The 20,827-nt window shown below is 37.5% G+C and overlaps 1 protein-coding gene across 1 annotated transcript in view; it reads right to left on the bottom strand.

Moving 5' to 3' along the window:
* Positions 1–320: 320 nt before the first annotated feature.
* LRP1B (LDL receptor related protein 1B) overlaps positions 321–20,827 on the bottom strand; it is a gene marked incomplete at its 5' end in the record, with an annotated part of 587,496 nt that continues 566,989 nt past the window's right edge. Inside the window, 5 exon segments of the mRNA XM_080399306.1 lie at positions 321–7,645; positions 10,216–10,314; positions 11,320–11,464; positions 13,893–13,983; positions 16,718–16,794. Of these exon segments, the coding sequence (XP_080255432.1) occupies positions 7,505–7,645; positions 10,216–10,314; positions 11,320–11,464; positions 13,893–13,983; positions 16,718–16,794 (553 nt within the window). The 3' untranslated portion in view covers positions 321–7,504.

A 20,827-nucleotide genomic window follows, 5' to 3' on the forward strand; every position in this document is an offset into this window, starting at 1 on the left:
TAGAATAGCTAAATATATGCAGAAAATCATCACACATCTTTCACAAAGGCTTAACATCTTCTGAAAAGTGTCAGATAAGACACATCAGGGCAGTACGATGTACGAACCCAATCACACACACAGAGGCAAAACCTGGAGAAGGTTACTGTATTTTCAGACTGCCTATTGAACTACAGAACCTTACAGGGTTGATGCGTGGTTTTGAACCACGGTGGCTCACCACAGTGAGTTGAAAGGCCACCAAAAGACCATGGGATCTTCAGCCTGGGGAAGCACAGGCTGCACACCAGCCCTGGGCACTCACATGCAATGTGGCTTTTACTGCACAGCCACTCTGATTGTGCTGGACAAAGCGTTCTGGTATCGTCCCACCACATACAAGAAGTTCAAATGACTATCAACGAACTATAATTTGAAGATTGTGACTCCTGCACTAAGGACAGCAGTGCAGCACTGCATACTTTCATACCTTACGTTGTGTCAATAAATGGGCTCTGATCAGTGGAGGATGCACTGGCTGTCTTAAAACTACCTAGATGCTACACACCTACTATGAAAAGCCACAAATATGATCAGACTTTTAAAGTAGAGCATTTATGAGCACCTGTAAGTGCTCACGTTATATTTTTGGGCGGGGTGGGAGAAAAGAGATGTTAGGATCTACAGACGTGCTTTGAGAAGGGCAACCTTTACCTGATACACAAGGCAGACACCCCTTCCCACCTCACTCTCACCAGCCTATTCTTCCTCAAGGGCATCTCTTCTGACATATTGTTATAAGGTGTGGCAGACCCCCTCCCAGTATGTGGGAACGTTTCTTGAGCGTTGCTTCCTTTTCCTTTCAAAAAGAAAATCAGTTATGGACCTCTATCAGCTCATAATAAGAACATGACTCTCGCTGCAGTACTTGCACTCCTGTAAGTTTGAAGTTCCTGATTTACAAAATACTTGTTTTCACATCATATTTTACCAAGTGTGCAGAATTTCTATTGGGCAACTCCCAGACTGTCATGACACCAAGCTCCTCCTTCCAACCTTTTTCAAGGCATCCAGAATAAGGCATTCATCAAATTCCCGTAGGCTATGGGAGCTAGCTCTCACAGGAGATGAGGTCTGCCAACGATACGGCAGCAAGCTCCGGACAAGGATGCCAGCTGTGCGACTAATACCAAAGCTCTTAACAAGATCTGAGCTTCAGAATCAACAGATAAAAGTCTTGGGTTTTTTTCTTTCTATTTTAAGTTCACAGTGGCAGTGTATAACTCCAGCAAAGGTCCACTTGCTGTGCTTCACCCTTACTAATATTGGGAACTACTGTCTGAAATCCAGAACTGATGCGAATCACCAGGAATTACAGACAGACACACACACACACCCCCATCCCCCCACCCTCCCCCACCTGGCATAGCTCCTCTTTAAGGGCTTTTGCCTATAGGTACCTGCACGCTGGAAGCACGTCTCTACGCCAGCACTGCGGCACAGTATCCATAAGGCCATGTCTAAGCTTTCACTGTATTTTTTTAAGATTTCGTGAAAGGGAAAGGGGTGTAAACCTCCTTCTCTTTTACTCCCAAATAAAGTCACAATTTTCTCCGTACCCCATTTCTTGGCAGCGAAACACAGCAGGATGGGCTGTGGGTCACACATTGCCAACGCACCCCAGAGGACCCCCCGAAAGTTTATCCATACCGGCATCAGTTTCTCAGGGGAAGGTGCTGGCCTCTGACCTAAACAAATGGGAAGAGCAGCCTCCTGGTTGGAGTAAGACGTGTTACAAGCGCCAACGGAGCTCCAAGTGGCTGCTCTGTCATGGGAGGAGACACGTTTCACTGGGGCCTGACACACAAGCCCAGACACAGTCAGTTACACAGGGGAAGCATCTCTGGGCTGACAGCGCACCCAGAGCCTCTCAGCCAGAGGTACAGACACTTGGTTACGCTTTCTAAACACCGCAAAAGGCAGTGCATGGCAATGTCCACCAGTAGGACATGAGGGCTGGCACCTGACATGCTTCCTGCTACCACTTTCCCATCAGATGTGGCTGCTCTCCCACCCAGCAATGGTGTGCCCTTCAAAGGTTCATTCCTGCCCAATACACGAGGATGCCACCACCCTTAGGCTGGGATACCCTATTAGCCACGTGGGTAATGCCCAGACTTTACAGTCATCGATGGAATTGAAACGGTGTACCTTAACATCACCTCCTGTTCTTTGGACAGAGCAAAATGGTTGATGCTCAGGGTCCAACTGAGGTTCTGGGCTGTTACACAGCCCAGGGAGCAGCTCACACATGAGGTCACCAGATTCATGCATCAGCACACCCTGCCATGTCGATGCAGGTGGAAACCCCTTCCCCCAATGCTCAGGTGCAACCCCCTCCCCACCTCTTCAGCTATTCATGTGGCTGAACACCGATCTGTTGAGCACATCATCTCTTCAGCAAGTGCTGTTGTGAATCTACATGTGCTTATCTTACTCTATTTATCACTAATGAATCATCAAACACCTACTTATGTGACACAAAATTGCTGTTTGTGCGTTACCGACATTAAACCCAAGTGAGAATCTGTTTTGCTGCACATTTTTGCTGGAACTTTTGAGATGCCAGCTCTTGTAACATTCAAAATTGTTTGTTTAAGATTCAGAAAAAAAAAAAAAAAATCACTGACCAACTTATATAATCTCCCCCCAGATTGAACACTCACTTTAAAAGAGCTTAATGGTAATCCTAAATTAATATATCCGTTGAGTTTCCATGGCAGTTTCAGGCCTTCCTTTCTACTCACCTGTGAAAATGAGGTTTTACTGGAGTAGTTACATATCAGTTCTGATACTATACATATTTTGTACATGCACATATCTTGTGGGTTTTTTTTTTTTTGGTTTTTTTTTTTTTTTTTGGACAAAAAAGGATCACTATTAGGTTTAGTAGCAGTAGTGGAGGCAGTAGTATCATTATCTTCTTTCCAGGAAAAACTCATTCAGCACCGTCTTGAGGCCAGCAGACAGTTCCCTCTATTCAAGCACTACTTTGAAGACCACTGTCAGAGGTCATGGGAGTCACAACATGTGCTAAGTGATGTGCAGCTGGCATAGAGAAGCAAAAAGATGCTTTATGCTTCTTTCCTTCTTTTTGTCATCTTACAATACAGGCACTAAATTAGAAACCTTTATTTTCATCAGATCTGTATTTCACTCATGTGGAGATGGTAAGCTCAATAAATTAGAGAAGTAGGATGATAAATTATCATTCCCACCATCAGCCATACTTCTGCCCATCTAAGACTTGAAAAATTCCAAATGCCTCAATATATTTGCAGAGATGCTCAGGGCTAGACAGACAAGATTCACTGTTGGTCTGCTTGTTTCACATGAAAAATGTCTTTATTTTTAAGACTGAATACCTTGAGGACCTTTTATTATCACTGACATTTCTTTCCTTTATCTTCTCATCATCCTCCAAAAAGTGGGATACAAGAGAAGAAACACGGTTTCATTCTGATACATTATGCACTTCTACGTGCAACAAATTTTCTGAAATGTGTTTGCACAAAATTTTATTACATATGTGATCACACTGATTCTGGTCACTAAGAGCTTGATAAAAATAAAATAATTGCTGTCACATTAGGACCTTCTCCACAATCTCACTGACAGATAATAAACTTAGGTAGAAGTTTTAAAGGTATTCCACTATATAGCTTTCCCTTTTGCAAACATCAAATCCCATGGTTTTCTTGGAAATGTTAGACCAATTAAAACAAACACAGAAAAAAAATATTCTCAAATGTGCTTCCTAGTGTGTTTATGAACAGGACTGTATTCATGTTGACAATCTTAGTTGTATGGGATGACTTATCAAAGGCTCAAGAGCATCATCTATTTCAATTTGTTGCTTTGAGCTTTTGTTGTCATGATCTACTGTTTTTGCAAACTGTCGCATTGGACAAGAGATCTACCACAAGGCAGAGACTCCACTGCGCTGTTGTTACTTATAAATATACTAGCAAAACCTCTGTGGAAAGAAAAAGATCCATTAGACACAATTAGATGAAGTTTGGCACAAACACATTTCACATATATATGTGTGTGTATATATATATATATATGTTTTGTGTAGCCCTTCATCACCCTTCTCCATTCACCAAAGAATTTAAAAACGTAATTTGTGAAGGAGCACACCACGCCACCCTTCAAGTTCACATGTATGGGTTTTTTCTGTTGAATGAAAATGTGGGTAATGAAAGCAACAAGAGACATAGAGCTGTATCATGGTCACCCAGGAACCTGGAACCGTTGCTTAGCCTAACAGTAAAAAGTAAACGAACAGTGTATTTCAGGGTTAGATTTATCATCAGTTTCATTTCCCTGAATAATTTTAATACCTGATATTTATGGAATCCAAAAACTGTTTCACATTGCCAAGAAAAATTATTAGTACTGTGGAAGAAAAATTTTACCCTGATGAATTCAGTGAAATAGCATTTCACATGAAATGTCATTAGTATTTTCACGAAAGCAACCACAAAAATCCTTGCAACTACAACCTGAAGAGACAGATGTTTTCATCAGTGATACAAGCACATTTATCCAAATTTTTTTCTTCTAAGCTTATGTCAGCTTAAAACATACATGAATCTGTGGCATTAATAACAGCAAGAAGGCTGTGGAAATGAAAAAAAATAAAAATTTTTGCTGTTCCTTGTAAAAGTTTATATTATTTCCTGCCCCAAATTATTTTACTGAACTTATGAGGATGCACATATAGGTTATTGATGAGGTTCTCGATCTTTCACTCTCCAGCTCCTTATGTGTTTGGCACAGCTACAGAGCCCGGGGATTCTGGGGCTGTTAAAGGACTGTGAGGAACAGTTCCTATGGAAAACCTTGGTAAAGCAAAAAACAAACAAACAAACAAAAAAATCTATTGGAGATTATTACACCTATGTGTAATTTAAAGATCCTGAAGGCACGGTGGTGGTGGAGCTCAATATCTCCATCAAAATTCTGCCAATAAACTCAAGACAAAATTCTATCCAATACCGAAATAGCTCCACTGACATCAACTTTTCTATGTACTTCTATGAAAATATACTTTTCATAGAAAATATAAAAATAATATTTCATAGGAAAAAATATGAAAATAAATACATATAATTTTTTTAAAGAAGCAATTTACACTTAAGCAAGTGTAAAGTAAATAAAAATGTCTCACTGAAAAGAAACATCAGGCATCACAAGAAATAAATTTCATTAGGTCTGTGTAAGAGTTAATGATTTCAAACTCATGTTACTTGTACACCCACTAGTTAGAATTTAGTTCTACCTAATTATTAAAGATACAGCATTCTCTGCCAGAAAATAAACAGTAACGTCTCTCAAAAAGACCAACTACTCATGCCTCATAACAACTGTAATTATGCAAAAATTGAGGGCCAAATCCATCTCTGATGATGTCAGTGGAATAAAAGCAGAACCTGTGGAATCATAGCTGTATGGTATGAAACTATTTAATACAGTATTTTTAAAGAAAATGAAATAGTTTTAAAGTTCTATTGACACAATAAACAGCTATACACCTAAGTTACCCAAACATGTGCACAGCTGTGAAAACATTCAAATAGAAGTTGTATAAAAAGCAAAAATTGTCATTAAGAAATGGAATTTAGCCACTTGTACAAAGAAACATTCTTTCCCTTCAATTTGCTCTCCTTTAGTTTTCATTTTATCAGTTAAATTTAAAAATTAGTCAACACACTGAATTAAGTACGTAGTTTTTCATTTAAATAAATCAGTCAACAATTCTTTTATAAAGTATTTAACACTTCATTGTAGAAACATAGGCAAAATGACTATTATAACCAAAATGAAAAATACTGTTCAATTTAAAAAAATGTACTTAAACAAGAACCTGAAAAAGTCTATGATATGCGTAACATTGTTCAAGCAAAATTGCACTAGTATTACATAAATCAAGAGTTTTATAAAGGCCCCGATATGGCAAAGTTTAGAAATAGGTAGTATGCATGCACAATAGTACAACAAAAATCTTTTATAAAACAGCAGTTATTTTTGTAATGCTTGTACAAAGGGAATAAAGAGCAACCACAAACATATTTAATCTGTTAGGTTAATATATTATGATAGCTAAAAGTCAGTCATGTCTAGCAGAGGAAGGAAGAGTCCTCCACAGTATATGTGTGAATAAGTCTTTTGTGCCTTTAAAGTTATGTATAAAATATTTCGATTCAGTTCAAACCTGAAAGAAATTTATTCTTTATTTCCATCAAAATTAAAAAAAGGTAAGTTAGATTTTCCCTCTTAGCAACAACAGAAAGCAGACCAGGTCAGAGCAAGTGCTGGAAACTGATACTGATGCTTTTCACTTTCGATAACTGTGTTTTTGTATTTAATCCAGACTATTGAAACTTGGGCTTAGGTAAGGTTTCACTACTAGGCAACCTAGTTACGTTTTACCTCCGCAATATCATAGTTTATCTTCATTTAAAGAAACTGCTGTGTTTTGTATTCTTTAGTATCTCTAAAGAGGTACGACTTCTTTGTGATTGTCAAAATTGAATGCTGTGATCATCCGTGTGTGCTTAAGGTTTGGGGTTTGGGTTTTTTTCCTACTGCTTGGTATGTGTTGGGGACTTACTAATCCATAAGTAATGCATGTGATTAAATGAATAAACATATAATGCATGTGTAGGCAATGCCCTCTTGTGCTCTAGGGTGGCTACTGTCCTACAGGACTGTTGGAGTTCATATGCTTTGTCCCACAGCAAGTAAGGTTTCAGCTTCCAAGATATATCGTTACTATGTTCTATAAGGTTTTAATAAATACAAAGCTTGTTTACATGGTATATATGTTTAGTATATCATGTACAGTCACTGAATTTCTGAAACATAATCATTGTGTTCATGCAGACCATTAGATGTTTCATTTCTATAGTCCCATTTACTTCTTGGCAACCTAAAGCTAATTTAAAAGCAAGTTTGTTTGTTTGTGAGAAGTTATCTAGCTTTATCAGGATCTGAAGAGAAATTCTAATGGGCACAAAGAAGAGAGTAGACCATTCAATCATTCTTTCACCATTTAAAATAAACAAAATTACACACTGTACTACAGCTTCCAGACTACATAATGAAAAAGTGCAGATACCATCTTCATCGATTAAGTAGAACCAAAAAAGTTCATAGAAAATAGATTGCTCATTTTCACACTACAAACTAATATGTTGTTTGCAATTTTAACAAATTTAAAGGTGTGTTATTTCAGCAGCATTGTTGTAAATTGTACCGTAGTGCAGTTTCTTTTTCATAAAAATACCTTACAAATGGTCAGTCAAAAGTCATCAGCAAAAGAAAAACCCAGAAAACAATCAATCAAACAAAAAACAGAGGTAATGCTGATGACAAAACAATTATAATACTGTTGGTACATAGAAAAGTAATCCTTATATTTTATACATTTATACAGAGTATAAAAGGTAACAGCAGATTATGCCACAGTCTCCCTTATCCCAATATCTATTTTCTTTGGAAGGAGTTCTCTTCTTTCATCAACACTTGCTAAGGAGTTTCGACAGTTTTGTCCATCCATGTATAACTTTGCGTATACTGGATTGGCGTAATTTGTTGGCTGTGGAGAAATTAATCATACATTAGATCGGTCGGATTAAACCAAAATAAATGTTTATGGAAATGGAAATGGTTTTGTTAAAGCAAGAACAAGTACACATAAAATATAATTGGACATATTTAATAGATACCTGGACTTCTGCAAACCTGATAATGAGTTAATTATTTAGTTAACAATTAAATTCATGATGAGACATGCTATTAAAATAACCAATGACATGACATGCAGCATCTGATGATAGTAAAACAATAAAAACAATGACACAAATTAAAACAAAAGCCTTGAAAAATGTCTCTGAGGTTGACTTGTCCACCTTATTACACTGGAAGATTTCAGAAGAGATATGAAGGAGTTTATAGAGAAGGTGCACTGTGAGACCATGTGACAAGTTTAACAGTAGAAAACTGCAACCAACAGTTTCCAGATGTATTACCTGTTCTAAGACATCAGCATCCCATCAATAGCTGACCAAGTTTTCGAATTCTGTGGCCCAAATATACAACATGATTTGACCAAAAATTCAATACTTTCGTAATGTAAATTAAACTTTAATAATAAACCAGCATAACTGTTCATATATCATAGTAGATACAGATTGAGAAGTATTTTCTCAACAGTTTTGGTAGTTTGGACTGTAACAAAAAAATCTATTGAAATGAGTGGTGGTTCAGTATAGGACAAGTCCATTTTTAATTTTGCAAAGCACTGCAGTATATAAGAAATCTCCCGAGTCTGACAGCACAGAAGGATACATAACATGGATGAAAACTTACTCTCCTATCAATTGTGCTAAGGGGAAAGCACTATCCAAGGTTTACCGTGTAAACATCTCCACTAATTCCTTCATACTTGGTGCCTTTTTTGCCTCTTAAAAGACCTTTGCTGCGCCACTAGATGTTCAGCTTTTTACCTACAATAACTGCACAGGGTACTTTGTGGTGAAAATCTTCCTCTTCCTTACAACTAATGAAACAGCCCAGCTTTGCTTACCCAAATACTGACTGGAACACCACTAAACTATAGAGTAGGTAAATAAATTTGGTTGGTGTACATATGAAGTGGCAAAAAGTTAAATTACCCAAACAGCAGTGGGTAGGTTTTCTTGACTTGCAAATATCCTGAGTACACCGTGGGTAACAAGGAAGGAAAGATGCCTAGAACCTTAGTTCCTCCTTTCCCTGTTGACCAAGACCATTTCTGAGCCCAGGATTCAGACACTCCTTATTCAGACACGGCTGCCACTCGTGCAGCTAGTCAGGAGCTGCCTGATCCACCTATTACAGATGACAAAGTGATTGCCTGGTGTCTCAGTCTTCCTGGAATGGAGGCAGAAAAAGGTGAGCCACATTTATTTTAAAAAAGAATCATGATACATAAAGAAGATACTCCTCCATAGTGATGGAACATAAATATATAATCAACTGCTGTAGTAATTTATGAGAGCAAACTCAGTTATACCTGTCTGTCCCCACTGCATTAGAGATCTTAACATTTGTCGTGATGGTTATAATCAGTAATTTAGGAAAACAGAGATTTAGTTTTATTTCAATTGACAGGCCTTTTTATTTCATTGGCAATCATTATTACAGATGATACCCACAACAGAACTGAGACACTTGGCATTTATATAGTACCTTATAGATTATTAAAAGTATACAGAACTTTTATATATATATTAGAAGTATACAGCTCTGTGTCATGATACCTCTTTGGAGTGGATACTGATACCATAATGCAGTACAGTGAGGTATAGAAAGTAACTGGAGTGACTTGAATAACAGAAAGAGTTAATGTTAGAGATGGGCATATATTCTAGCTTTCATCATCCATGGTTTTGTGCTCCATCAGAAATATCATACCCTGTACAAATTGTTAAACTTCCAAATACAACATATTACAATCATGCAAGAATGCAAATGGCACAAAAGATGAATATATATACTGAGGCACATGAAAACGAGTATCATATTGATGTCCCTTTCTAATATTTTAAATTTCAATGGTTGTAAATATCATGCTAAATTGTAGTCAAAATCCAATGTTTTAAAAGTGGCTAATTTATAACAAAAATTGAAAGCTGAAAAATTAAGAAATGTATTTCAAATATTAAAGGAAATTGTTTATTTTAGTATGTATTACATTCCTCTAAAATAAAAGGACTTGTTTTCTTTTATTTTGGAACTTCTTTCAGTTTGATAAACTTTGATAAATGCCTGTATTTACCTATAAATTGCAAATATATCAAGATACATGGCTGTGAATGCTGTGCTAAACTTATGTTATGTTATCTTATGATCACATTGCTTACTGCTTTTTTATTCCTTGCAAAGACACATTTGTGTTTTTAGATCACATTACAATGATGGGTACAGATGAAATTTTGTATGCAGAGAGGGACCCTTTATCTCAAGTAGAAAATGTATTATTTACTGTCAACCTTCTTTCCATTACAAGAAGAAAACCAAAATTAAAAAACAAACAGAAAATGCCTCTATTAAAAAAAAAAAGACAACATTTCTTTAGAAAGGGGCTGTGGTGGAATGAAATGGATTTGAATTATCATTTCTCACCCCTGTTGATAGTGGTCCTTTCAAGTCAGAGTTTAGGTAGATTGATGGAGCTGTGTGGGGAAGCTTGAATGCAGTGGGCCCTCCCCCTATGTATCTGGCCTGTATAAACAGAAAATTTTAGTTTCTGTGCTAATAGAGCATTTTGCATATGTACTTATCAACACTGTTAAATAAACAGTGCACTGATTAAAAACATTATTTTAGAGTGATTACAATTAAAAAAAAAGTCTACTTACAGGTATTCTTCATCATGAAAAATTCTTGCATTCGACAAGAGAATAAAATCCAGCATTTTAAAATCTTTTTTCATTCGGGATTAGAGCCAGCCTCCACCATAAGCACTGGCTCAGTTACTCTTCCTCCAGCGAGTAACTCCATTTTCAGCTTACCTCTTGCATTCAGCACACTGTCTATGTGATTCAGCGATGACATTCCTAGAGCTATCAGTAATCCGGTTATTGCTTTGTCAGAAATGCCACAGAATGATGGCTGCCCTTTGGTGTATGTCTGATTACGGAGCTCTAGGAAAGATATCGCAGCATTACCCCGTTCATCCCATGTCACATCGCTCGGGGAGTTCAATCACCGAAGAGTGGTGCTGCAGAAGTGACAGCATCTTTTACAAGAAAATGATAATACTTACTAGCTTTGTGTAAACATTTAATCTATCCAGCCAGGACTTTATGCCTTTGGAAGTTTTCGTATATGAAATAAGTTAGTCTCATAGGTATGTGTATACACTTTCACGCTTCAGAGGGTAGGCTGTACCATAATATATTTCCATTCAGGATTTGAGACTAGACTAAAAAAGATAGGTTGCAACTTGGCAATATGGGGCAGATGTATCTGTAACAAACACCCCCTCATTTCATAGTTTGGTTGCAGTTATATTTTGGTAAAATGCAGGCACTAGGAAAAAATGTCAATCAGCAAGCATCAGACTGCAAGACAGTTGTTAATATATACATGACATTCTAATTCAATCTAACTTGACTTTATATTCATTAACGAAAGCTAAATGTCATTGGTTTATGTTTCTATTAATTACATTTAAAGCCAAAACATTTGTAAGACATAAAATAAGTAGAAGAAGATAAAAATTACCTTTTCTGCATTTACAGTAAAATCTGAGGCTAAAAGACCACCTTCACTGTGATCATGGCCCACCTCATACATGTTGTATGATGGATTGCCAATTTCTACGTTGATTCCTCCATTTATAATGGGTTGTCTTCTGATAGTTTTTGTCCTACAATGCATAAGCACAGACAAAAAAAAAAAAAAAAAAGAAGCAGCTAGAGACTTTTCAGGTAATTTTTTGGATGCTTCATCCTAAAACAGTAAAAAATTTGTTTTATTTCTCTTTAATCATTAAGACCAACAGGATGAAAAAGTGTTTCCTGCAGAGACAATCAGAAAATCTTTCAATTTTTCAAACAAAGTAGCAATTTGAGTGTATGTGTAGATCTTACATAAGCTGGAAGTAGCTTTTTATTGTTTTTCTCAGTTTAGCTGGAGTGGTATGAATTCATACAAAGTGCTAACTCGTTGTCTATAACCTTGACTTCCTCCTTTTATTTCCAGATTTCCCTCACTTCCGAAGGAAAGCCTTGCAAATTCATTGCAGATTCCCTGCAGTAATGGAGCGAATATGAGTCATGTTCCCTTGCTCATTCATTTCACTTCCATTTGAAATCAGTTGCCCAAAGTCAGTTGCAATCTGAGGACAAGCAAATGGTTTCATTATGACGCATTAAAAATGTATGAACTTCTCGTAGTTCCAGTTTGTATTCCCTGCCAGTGGTTATTGGAAAGTTGAAGTTCAACTTCAATTTTTACAAACTTTAATAAAAGACAGAGTCTTATTTTTAACCTTGAATTAGATATCAGTAAAGATAAGTGATTGAGTTGAATTGTTTTAGTTGCTGAATTCATTTCTTCTATCTAAGGAGGTGGTTTTAGTCTGAGCAATTGAAATAAGCTCAAGAGGGTAATTTTTCCCAATGCAATACTTTCTCTAGAATTACAAGGGAATAATAGGGAGCTCACAGTTGGGATGATAACAGTTGAGTTCTCTTGTTTGGTTGAGAATGATGCAGTCAGTGTCTGAAATCCAATGCATTAAAGGATCTGCATTTTTCAGAAATGACATAGACAAAATATTTCCTAAAATAAGCACTTATCTGTAGCGTACAAGTGTTCAACATCTACATCAAGTTTAGCACTTGACAGTCATCTTTGAAGAGATACCCCCCCCCCCCCCCCCCAAAATACAATTTCAAATATAATTTTAAGGGGAAAAAAAAAGTTCTTCATTGAGGTTAGTTTTATTTTTCTACTGAAGATTTATTATTTAACAAGTTATTCTCAGTAACTTAAAAAAATTTACAGACCCGCAACTGGTTTTCAGGATCTGTCCATCACCAAATTCGTGGTTTAGGTACAGCAGTATGTAATGACATCCATGGAGCCTGGCAGGGCCAGCATTGCTAACAATATGGTCAGGGAATGTATCACACTGGCTTTCGAAAAGGATTTAAACATTAATGCTTACTAGTTAGCACCAGAGTTTGCAGGGGAGATGCTATGTATGATGTTAAATGATAGTAACTTCAAAGATTCTTTTAGTCTGGAGGACTGAAACAGTCTCATAAATGGTCACATTTGCAGAAAGAGCAGATTCATCACAGATTTCAGAAGAACTTTACAAAAGATGACATTTGTCTTGCTTTTAGAGGTGGGGTAACAAAGCCCCAGCAGAAAGGTCGACAGCTGCTCAAGGCCAGGTAGCAGGCCAGCTACAGGCCTGAAGCGAACGGTTCACTGTCTGACCCCCACCCCAGGTCTTCCTTAGTTGGCCACCTTCTTATTATTAGGAATCTTTCCTTCTTAAATCTGTACCACCACTAACATCAGTTTCTCGTTTCTCTGAACAGAAGACAGTTTGCAGCTCTCTCAGGTCCTGCACACAGTAGAAACGCTTCCCCTGCCACCCAGCATGGACTTCGAAGAAACAGTCACAGTCAAAATGTCCACCTCACTCCCCAAGTTCATTATCAGCCTTAAGGTACCTCCACTCCAGAGAACAAAAGACTCATTGTTCAGTGCTGGACTTTGGCTTCCTATGCAAGGTACTAAAATACAACGATGACAAGGCTTGGGACTCTACAGTAGGTACGCTGAACATTGTTTCCACTGTCACTATAACTTCTATAAAATCAGAATGAACTAATCAAAGTAAGTAAATTGAAGTGAACTGTAACTAGAAACTAGAAATTCTGCACAGGCTCCATCTGAAAGTACTTCTAGACACGAGCAATATTAATTACATGGTTCCAGTGAAACACATTAATTCTCTTTATTAAGTTCACCAAGTCTCTGGACAGAATTATTGACACACTTGGCAGTATTGAGCAAATGGGGTAAAAGTAAAGAACTAAATTTTCTTATCTAGTGGATGTGAAATGTGAGTATAAGCAACAGACACGATTGCTCCAGCAAGAACCAAAACATAACTCAGCACATCCAGAAACATGTTTTGGGTTGTTTGTTGTGTTTGGGGCTTTTTTTTTAAGTATCTGCTCAACATATATAAAGTGGATTCTTTTATATCAAAAAGATACACAAAATTTAAAGATTCATCTTTTTGCTTCATACATCAATATAAAATTACTTACCTTCGTTTCCTTTTGCAAAGAAACAGTCCAATTACCAGAGTAGTGATCAAAGTCACCAGTAACACAAGCGGAACAATGATTGCAATGCTTCCTAAAACAGGGAAAGGAAATATCACTGAATACTCACAGCTACGTCTAGTAATTACTTCACAGCTGTAAAACAGAAATTCCCTCAGCAACAAATGCAATTTCATGTGATGACCTTCACTGATCTGACATTTTAATGTTGATCAATACAATAAAATATCTTTACACATAACGGTGTATACACAAGTGCTTTTATCAACAAGCCAGGAGCCTCGTCTTTCTGGATACAACTATGCTTTGGACTGATACCCTGCCCACACTTGCAGCAATACTGTACGTAGGTGTGTGGAATTGCTGAACAATTTGGACTGCAGTGGCATGGCCACTGCGTTTAACTGCCACCATCATCTTCAGTAGTCTGAGTCATGCAACTATTAATTTAAAATATTCAGTAGGCATGGCCCTGATTGAAGAATTCCATTATTAGCACTTCCGTGTATGTATTACTTTTATTTGTGGGAAAATTAAAACTGGAAAGCAATATTAATTTCTAGCTGGTTGGTGCATTCCTGTATTTTACTGCATTGTACTCGAGAACCAGTAATTTTCTTACGTTGATATAGGCAATCAAGGAAACTACAATAATGCTTAATGTAGCAGAAAAGCAGTGCACAGATCAGACAGTGATGTTAAAGGAGAGGAGGGAACAGGGAAAAAGAAAACAAGCTTAACATTATTTTGGCAGATAGGTTCACTGAAATGAAGACTACCTGTAAAAAGAAGGTCAGCAATTGTACCCTTCTAAGAATTTCTCAGCTTTAATGTAAGTATCTGACAATAAAGAAATACATGCAACAAATAATTTTATGTTATAAAACACTGGCCCTTATAAAGTGCAGGACTCCAATATAATGCAAATGTGGAATGACATGCATTTACTTTATTATCACAGCCCTTAACTGGTGGAAAACAAAAATATTGCTGGTTGTTTCATTGGTTACAATTATTGATCTATTAAAAGAATAAGCTGTTGGCAATCTCTGCTCTACATTAAACACAGTCAAAATACAGAACTGACAAAGATGCCATGAATTCTGCCTGAAGTCTTACTGAAAGCCAAGTCAGGTTGTCAGAGGCCTGAAATGAAGTACAACTGAATAAAGACTTGAGTCATCCTGAGTTCATTTCAGTTTATGAAGATTCAGGATGTAAACAAGTACACTATTTGAAGATAACATTTGACAATTAACCGGATGAAGTTCAACTTAGGAAAAAAAAAAAAAAAAAAGGTTTGTTTTGCCTTGGCAGGTAAATATTAAAAACAAACAAACAAAAAAACCCAAAACCTAAACCAAACCTGAAAAACAGCCCAATAGGCATTAATTCCCATCTGGTGACCCTGGTGCAGCCTGGGGTCTAGAAGCATGCACAAGATGAATATCCATTTCCCAAATTGTAGCAGGTATCCCATCAACACAGATGCAGAGAATGGTCTGGGTTGGAAGGAATCCTAAAGGTCATCTAGCTCCTAGCCCCTGCCATAGGCTTGACATTAAAATTGAAATGAATGGGGGGAAAAAAAAGAAAAAAATCCCAAAAGAATGAAAGCCCAACAGCTTTCTCTGCTCTGCACAGAAATATAGTTTACAGATTCACTGTGACTAGTCTTCCTAGGAGAACTAAACTATCAGTCCCTTACTTCAAGAGCTTTCAGGAGGATTACTGCTTGTTTTTTATAGCGCCTAGTACAACTTAGTCTTCATCTGGGTTGCTGGTTTTCAGATGCACCTGTTGTTTAAATCATAGAACCAGAGAAGGGTCTGGTTTGGAAGGGACCTCAAAGCCCACCCGGTTCCCACCCCCTGCCCCAGGCAGGGACCCCCCCCCAGCCCAGGCTGCTCCCAGCCCCATCCAGCCTGGCCTGGAGCACTGCCAGGGATGGGGCACCCACAGCTGCTCTGGGCAGCCTGGCCCACCGCCTCGCCGCCCTCACGGGGAGAGGTTCTTCCTGATATCTAATCTAAATCTACTTCCTTTCAGCTTAAAACCAATCCCCTTGTCCTATGAAAACATGAAATACTGATCTAGGTTCTGGCTGATTTTTTGCCTATTTCCAGCTTGTAAATGTTATTTCACTTGTCTGGATCACTAGAAAAAATTCATCTAAGCATCAAGCTGATCCGAACAGTGGGCAATTCATTTGCCTGCTTCAGTTGGGTTAAATGTGACCAAGAGACGTACAGCAGGGTACCATCAGCATACTCCATGCACTGCAGGAAACCTTGTCTGGTTTAACTGCTAATAGTTTAGCAACACCATCCTTTTATGCTTACAGATGTTTTTTAAAAAAATATGAGAGAAACTATTCTTACTTTCAGGATGGTTTTCACAGCAGCTAAAATTCAAACCTCTACAGACAGCCAATGCAAGAGTTATGGACTACTTACAACTCCATTTTTTATGCTTTCAGTAGGACTTAAATGGTCAGAAGGTCTCATACTAGTTCTCTGCACAGCAATATCACCAAGCACTAGCCACTTGATAGGCTTTGTTTAAGAAAAGGGCAGGCTAGCCCTTCAAGCAGTGAGCACATACGGCTCCCATCCAAACCGCCTCACGAGACATTGAATGTCAATCAAAATGCTGAGATATCTGTATTTATGGTTTGGGTTTTCTTTTAAATACAGGCAACCAGCACGCTTCATGACACAAACTCACATTCTAAAATATCCCCAGGTAAAAATTTCTCAAAACTGAGCCAAATTTGACAAGTGAGAGAAGTTATTTGAAATACTTACTTGTACTGATATTGTCAGACTTGCTGCTTTTGGGAGCTGGCCTCTCACACTGTGTGCCTGACCAGTTGGCTGAACATCTAAAAGTATCCAATTAAGACGGTAAAGTTAATAGATGTCAGCTATTAACACAGTAACCTATTAAAGAGACCACCAGCATCTTCTCAAGAGCTACACAAATGACAAACAGTGATTCTACAAAAGAAACAATAAGCTTCATGGAAGGAGTCAGCAGTATTCTACCATGGCACTTAAAACATTTAAAGTATGTTTTTAGTTTAAAACTACAGATTTGTTTCTTTAATTCCTGTTACTATCACTGCAATCTTCATTCCAGAGTCCTTTTCTAAAATTCTTGAATAATAAAACAACAGGCATAATCAGCAGTATATTAACGTCCTATTAAACCAACTACTGCCTACAATGCACTAATGAAGGAATGCTTGAGCTGAATCCATGCATAGGAGCTGGATCCACGCACGCATAGCCAGCTTAGTCCAGCAAGACTTATTTGCTAAGGCACTTTATTTGCACCGTATTATTTTAGGGTCAGCTTTGATCTAGACGCTCGAACAGCCCCGTCAGTACTGCACAAAGTGTATCTGACTGAACATAAACTACTACATGCATCCAGTATCCTGCAGTATCCATCCCAGCTGGCTGCTTCCACAGTTCTGCCATTTCCCAGTGCTCTGGGTAATGCAGTTTACTGCAGAACCGTTCTTACAGACCTGGTTGTAATAATTTACTTGAACAATTAGGACCTGAATAATATTCACAAATTAACTGAAGTCCCCTTTTTTCTTTGCTTTCAGATTTAATCATTGCCTTGAAAATTGTAGAATTTAATGGTTTTATCTTTTAATTTTTTTTTAACTATAAAACTAGATACGTATTTGCAGAAATAGATACATGTGTGTATGCAAGGAGGTGTGAGAGTTAAAGCATGAAGAGCTGTCCTAAAGGGACAAGAGTTTTTACTGGCTTCAGAGGGCCCTGAATACTGTTTGTGTTCAAAATACACTCTTCACGAGCCAGGTGCCTGGATGTGTACAGTTATTCTGCTATAATTTCCTTGTATGAATATCACTATGCAAATATTTCTTCAGTTGGGATTCAGAATGCTCTCCAGCCATACAAGCAAACACAAGGAGTCCAGCTATGCAGACTCAGCAAACACATCAAAAATGGAAACAAATACCTCAATGAAATTCAATTGCTTATTCATCCTGCTGTAAACATGATTAAGTTTACTACAGAAGCTCAAGCTCTCCTTGTGGAAATGTGTGACGGCAGGAAGCAGTCACTTTTCATCTGCCTCTGTTGTGTATTGTGCACTGAAATACATATTTTTCTAAATATTTTTGAATTATTTATGAATTTCAATGTGGGTTACCTTTAGGAAAATGCATAAGCATTACCAAGCACGCAGTTCTAAGACATCCTGTTATCTGATGCCTTTCTAAAGATTTAGCAAATCGCAGAGTTTAGAGGTGGACATGCTTAACGACTGACATCATTCTGTAATGCAAAAAGGTTTGGAAAGATAGAAAATATTCCAGACAAAAACTGTGGAATTCTTACAGGAGAGCTCTAGCCAGCTTTGTTGATGATGCTTTTGTCTGGCTTTTGTCATTGCAGATCTCTGCAGAAGAATGGCTTGTTTCTCTCTTTGCTCCTAAGCCTATTCCAGCACAATCCAACATTCAGATAACTCTCTCTACTGGGTTTCATACCAAGTTTGAACTTTTTTCAGGGAAGTAATTTAATTTTTGGTAGGATATGTTATGAAGGTGCTTAGCTCTACAGAGGTAAGGCACAGATAGCCTTTACAAACATGTTTGTTAATTGATAGCTGATTGAACTATAATTTAGAAGTTCTTCAAGTTTATTGAAATGTTTGTTTACTTAAATAAACATGGAAAACACTTATATTTTCTCACTGCAAAAGGAACACCCCAGTTACTAATTAATTTCACACATTACGGTTCACAATGACATATTTTATAACTGAACCCAGCTGACATTTCCACTCCTGCTTACCACCGCTTCAGCACGTTCTTTAGCACATTTAATTTTTCAAAAGATGCATCTGTTCCATTTTTTTTTACAGATCTCTTTTTAACAATTCTATCAAATGGAAAAGATTACACTGACAGCCTATCTTACTAAGATACTATTCAAGGAACTTGTTTTTTCAGAAGATCACTACTCAACATACAGCTGCAAAATAAGTATCTCCATTCTTGTAGAGAAACATCATAAATCTTTCTACTTAGAATATTCCACTGGGATTCAAACTGCTGGCATGTGACAACCATGAAATAACGTCCTTAGATTTCTTTACTGGAAGTTTTGCATCATTGCTGTTGGGGATTCAGCTTATGTGGTTAAAGCTTGTTATGAGAGGCAATTTTCATTTAATACTACACTATCAAAATGGAAAGATTTCTTTGAGTTAAGACATATCTTAACTTTGTACCTAAATCTTTATATTGAAGGTTTCAAATACTCCTGCTGTACAAGAGAATCATAACCATAAATCTGTCTTTAAACAGTTTAAAAATTATAAGATACTGAGACTAGCATAAGAATCACAATGAAGCATGCAAGTATAAGCTTATTAGAAAATAGTGTCTGATGTACAATTATGCTCTTCAAAATCTTACAGCAGATATGACACTACAATAGATGGTGAAGAAAGAAAACCTACAGCTATCTATGTAGTAAACAAGAACAAATTAAAGAATATTAGCAGTTCTTTACCTATTTAGGCATTTTAATTGTAAGTGGCAGCAATACTGAAACATTTCTGAGGCATTTGATAAAAGTCTCATAAAAGACATGATTAAGAGTTACCACTTCATTTTATTTTTTTCCAAACGCTTGCTGTCTCCAGCTTCAAAGGGACTGAAGCTGACAGGATCGCCATCATTTCCCTCTATACTCAGAGACAAAACGATTGCCCTTTGATGGTCCAGCAAGCTAGGAAGACTTGGGCAGATACAACAGAAAAAGAAATAAAGCCCAGGGGGAAGGTATGCTGTCTGCAAGGTGATTTGACAGAAAATTAGCCATGAGCAGGCACATGAAGAACGACGGGGTTCAGACATGGACAACTGTTCATGCCAAAACATGGGAAATGAGCAGGTCTTAACCATTTTCAATTATTTTTAGACACTGTAGACAGACATTGTTTTCAATAACATTTTCAGACATTTAAACTCGGACTTCTCAGCAGCTAGCATAAGAACCAACTCCTAGCTCAATTTCATGCACAGTGTTTGTACCTTGCCAAATCGTTTGGTACCAGAGGCCTTTGTTCTGTAGCACTGCCAATACTTGTATGGTCAGAGACAGGGCATTTGCAGTAAGGGCAAGCTACAAAGCATTAATGAAACAGAACTATGTAAGGTCAGGGGTTTCATGGAAGACATTCATATTACCAAGAATGGTGAAGAAACAACAGTGATAACGCCTCATCTGAGCTACACAAACACACAGAGATGGAAACAGATGGGGAGCCCGACAGTGAAGGACAGGCTGGAGTCAGCCGAGCGGTGCAAGGTGCTGCAGTGAACATCTCCAGGTGCAAACCTCCGTTCCCAACAGGATTGGTGAGCAGATCGAAGAGCAACAATATCACAGACAATGCCAATATAAAAACTGAGAGTGAATGTAATAAATAAAGGTTGTACATGGTCTGCTGCCAAGGTCATTAATAAAACCATGCTACAGTGCTCTCTGTTACAATTGACTTCTACATTTAGAAAGAGACGAGTGCTTGAGAAAAAAGTTCTGATACACAGAATGCCTAAGATGTAGGAATTATTTTGAGGAAATAGTAGTACAAACAGAGATGTTTTAAAATCTTTAAACTGAAATTACAAAGGTGTGCCACTTGTAATGAGGAATATTTAGAATTAAGGTTGAGACTGATCAATGCTGTTGTTAGAGGGCCTATTCATGAAAGAAAATGTCTCTCTCCTCTGTTTTTGTCTAACCCTTACAGGTCAGTGCACTGAAACACCCTAAATCTAATTATATGGGCACTTGACCAAAAGGAACCATTTGACTATGAAATGTCTGAACAAAAAGAAAAAAAAAAACCCT

This window comes from Falco punctatus (genome assembly GCF_963210335.1).
Source record: "Falco punctatus genome assembly, chromosome: 8".
In the NCBI taxonomy this organism is placed as follows: Eukaryota; Metazoa; Chordata; class Aves; order Falconiformes; family Falconidae; genus Falco; species Falco punctatus.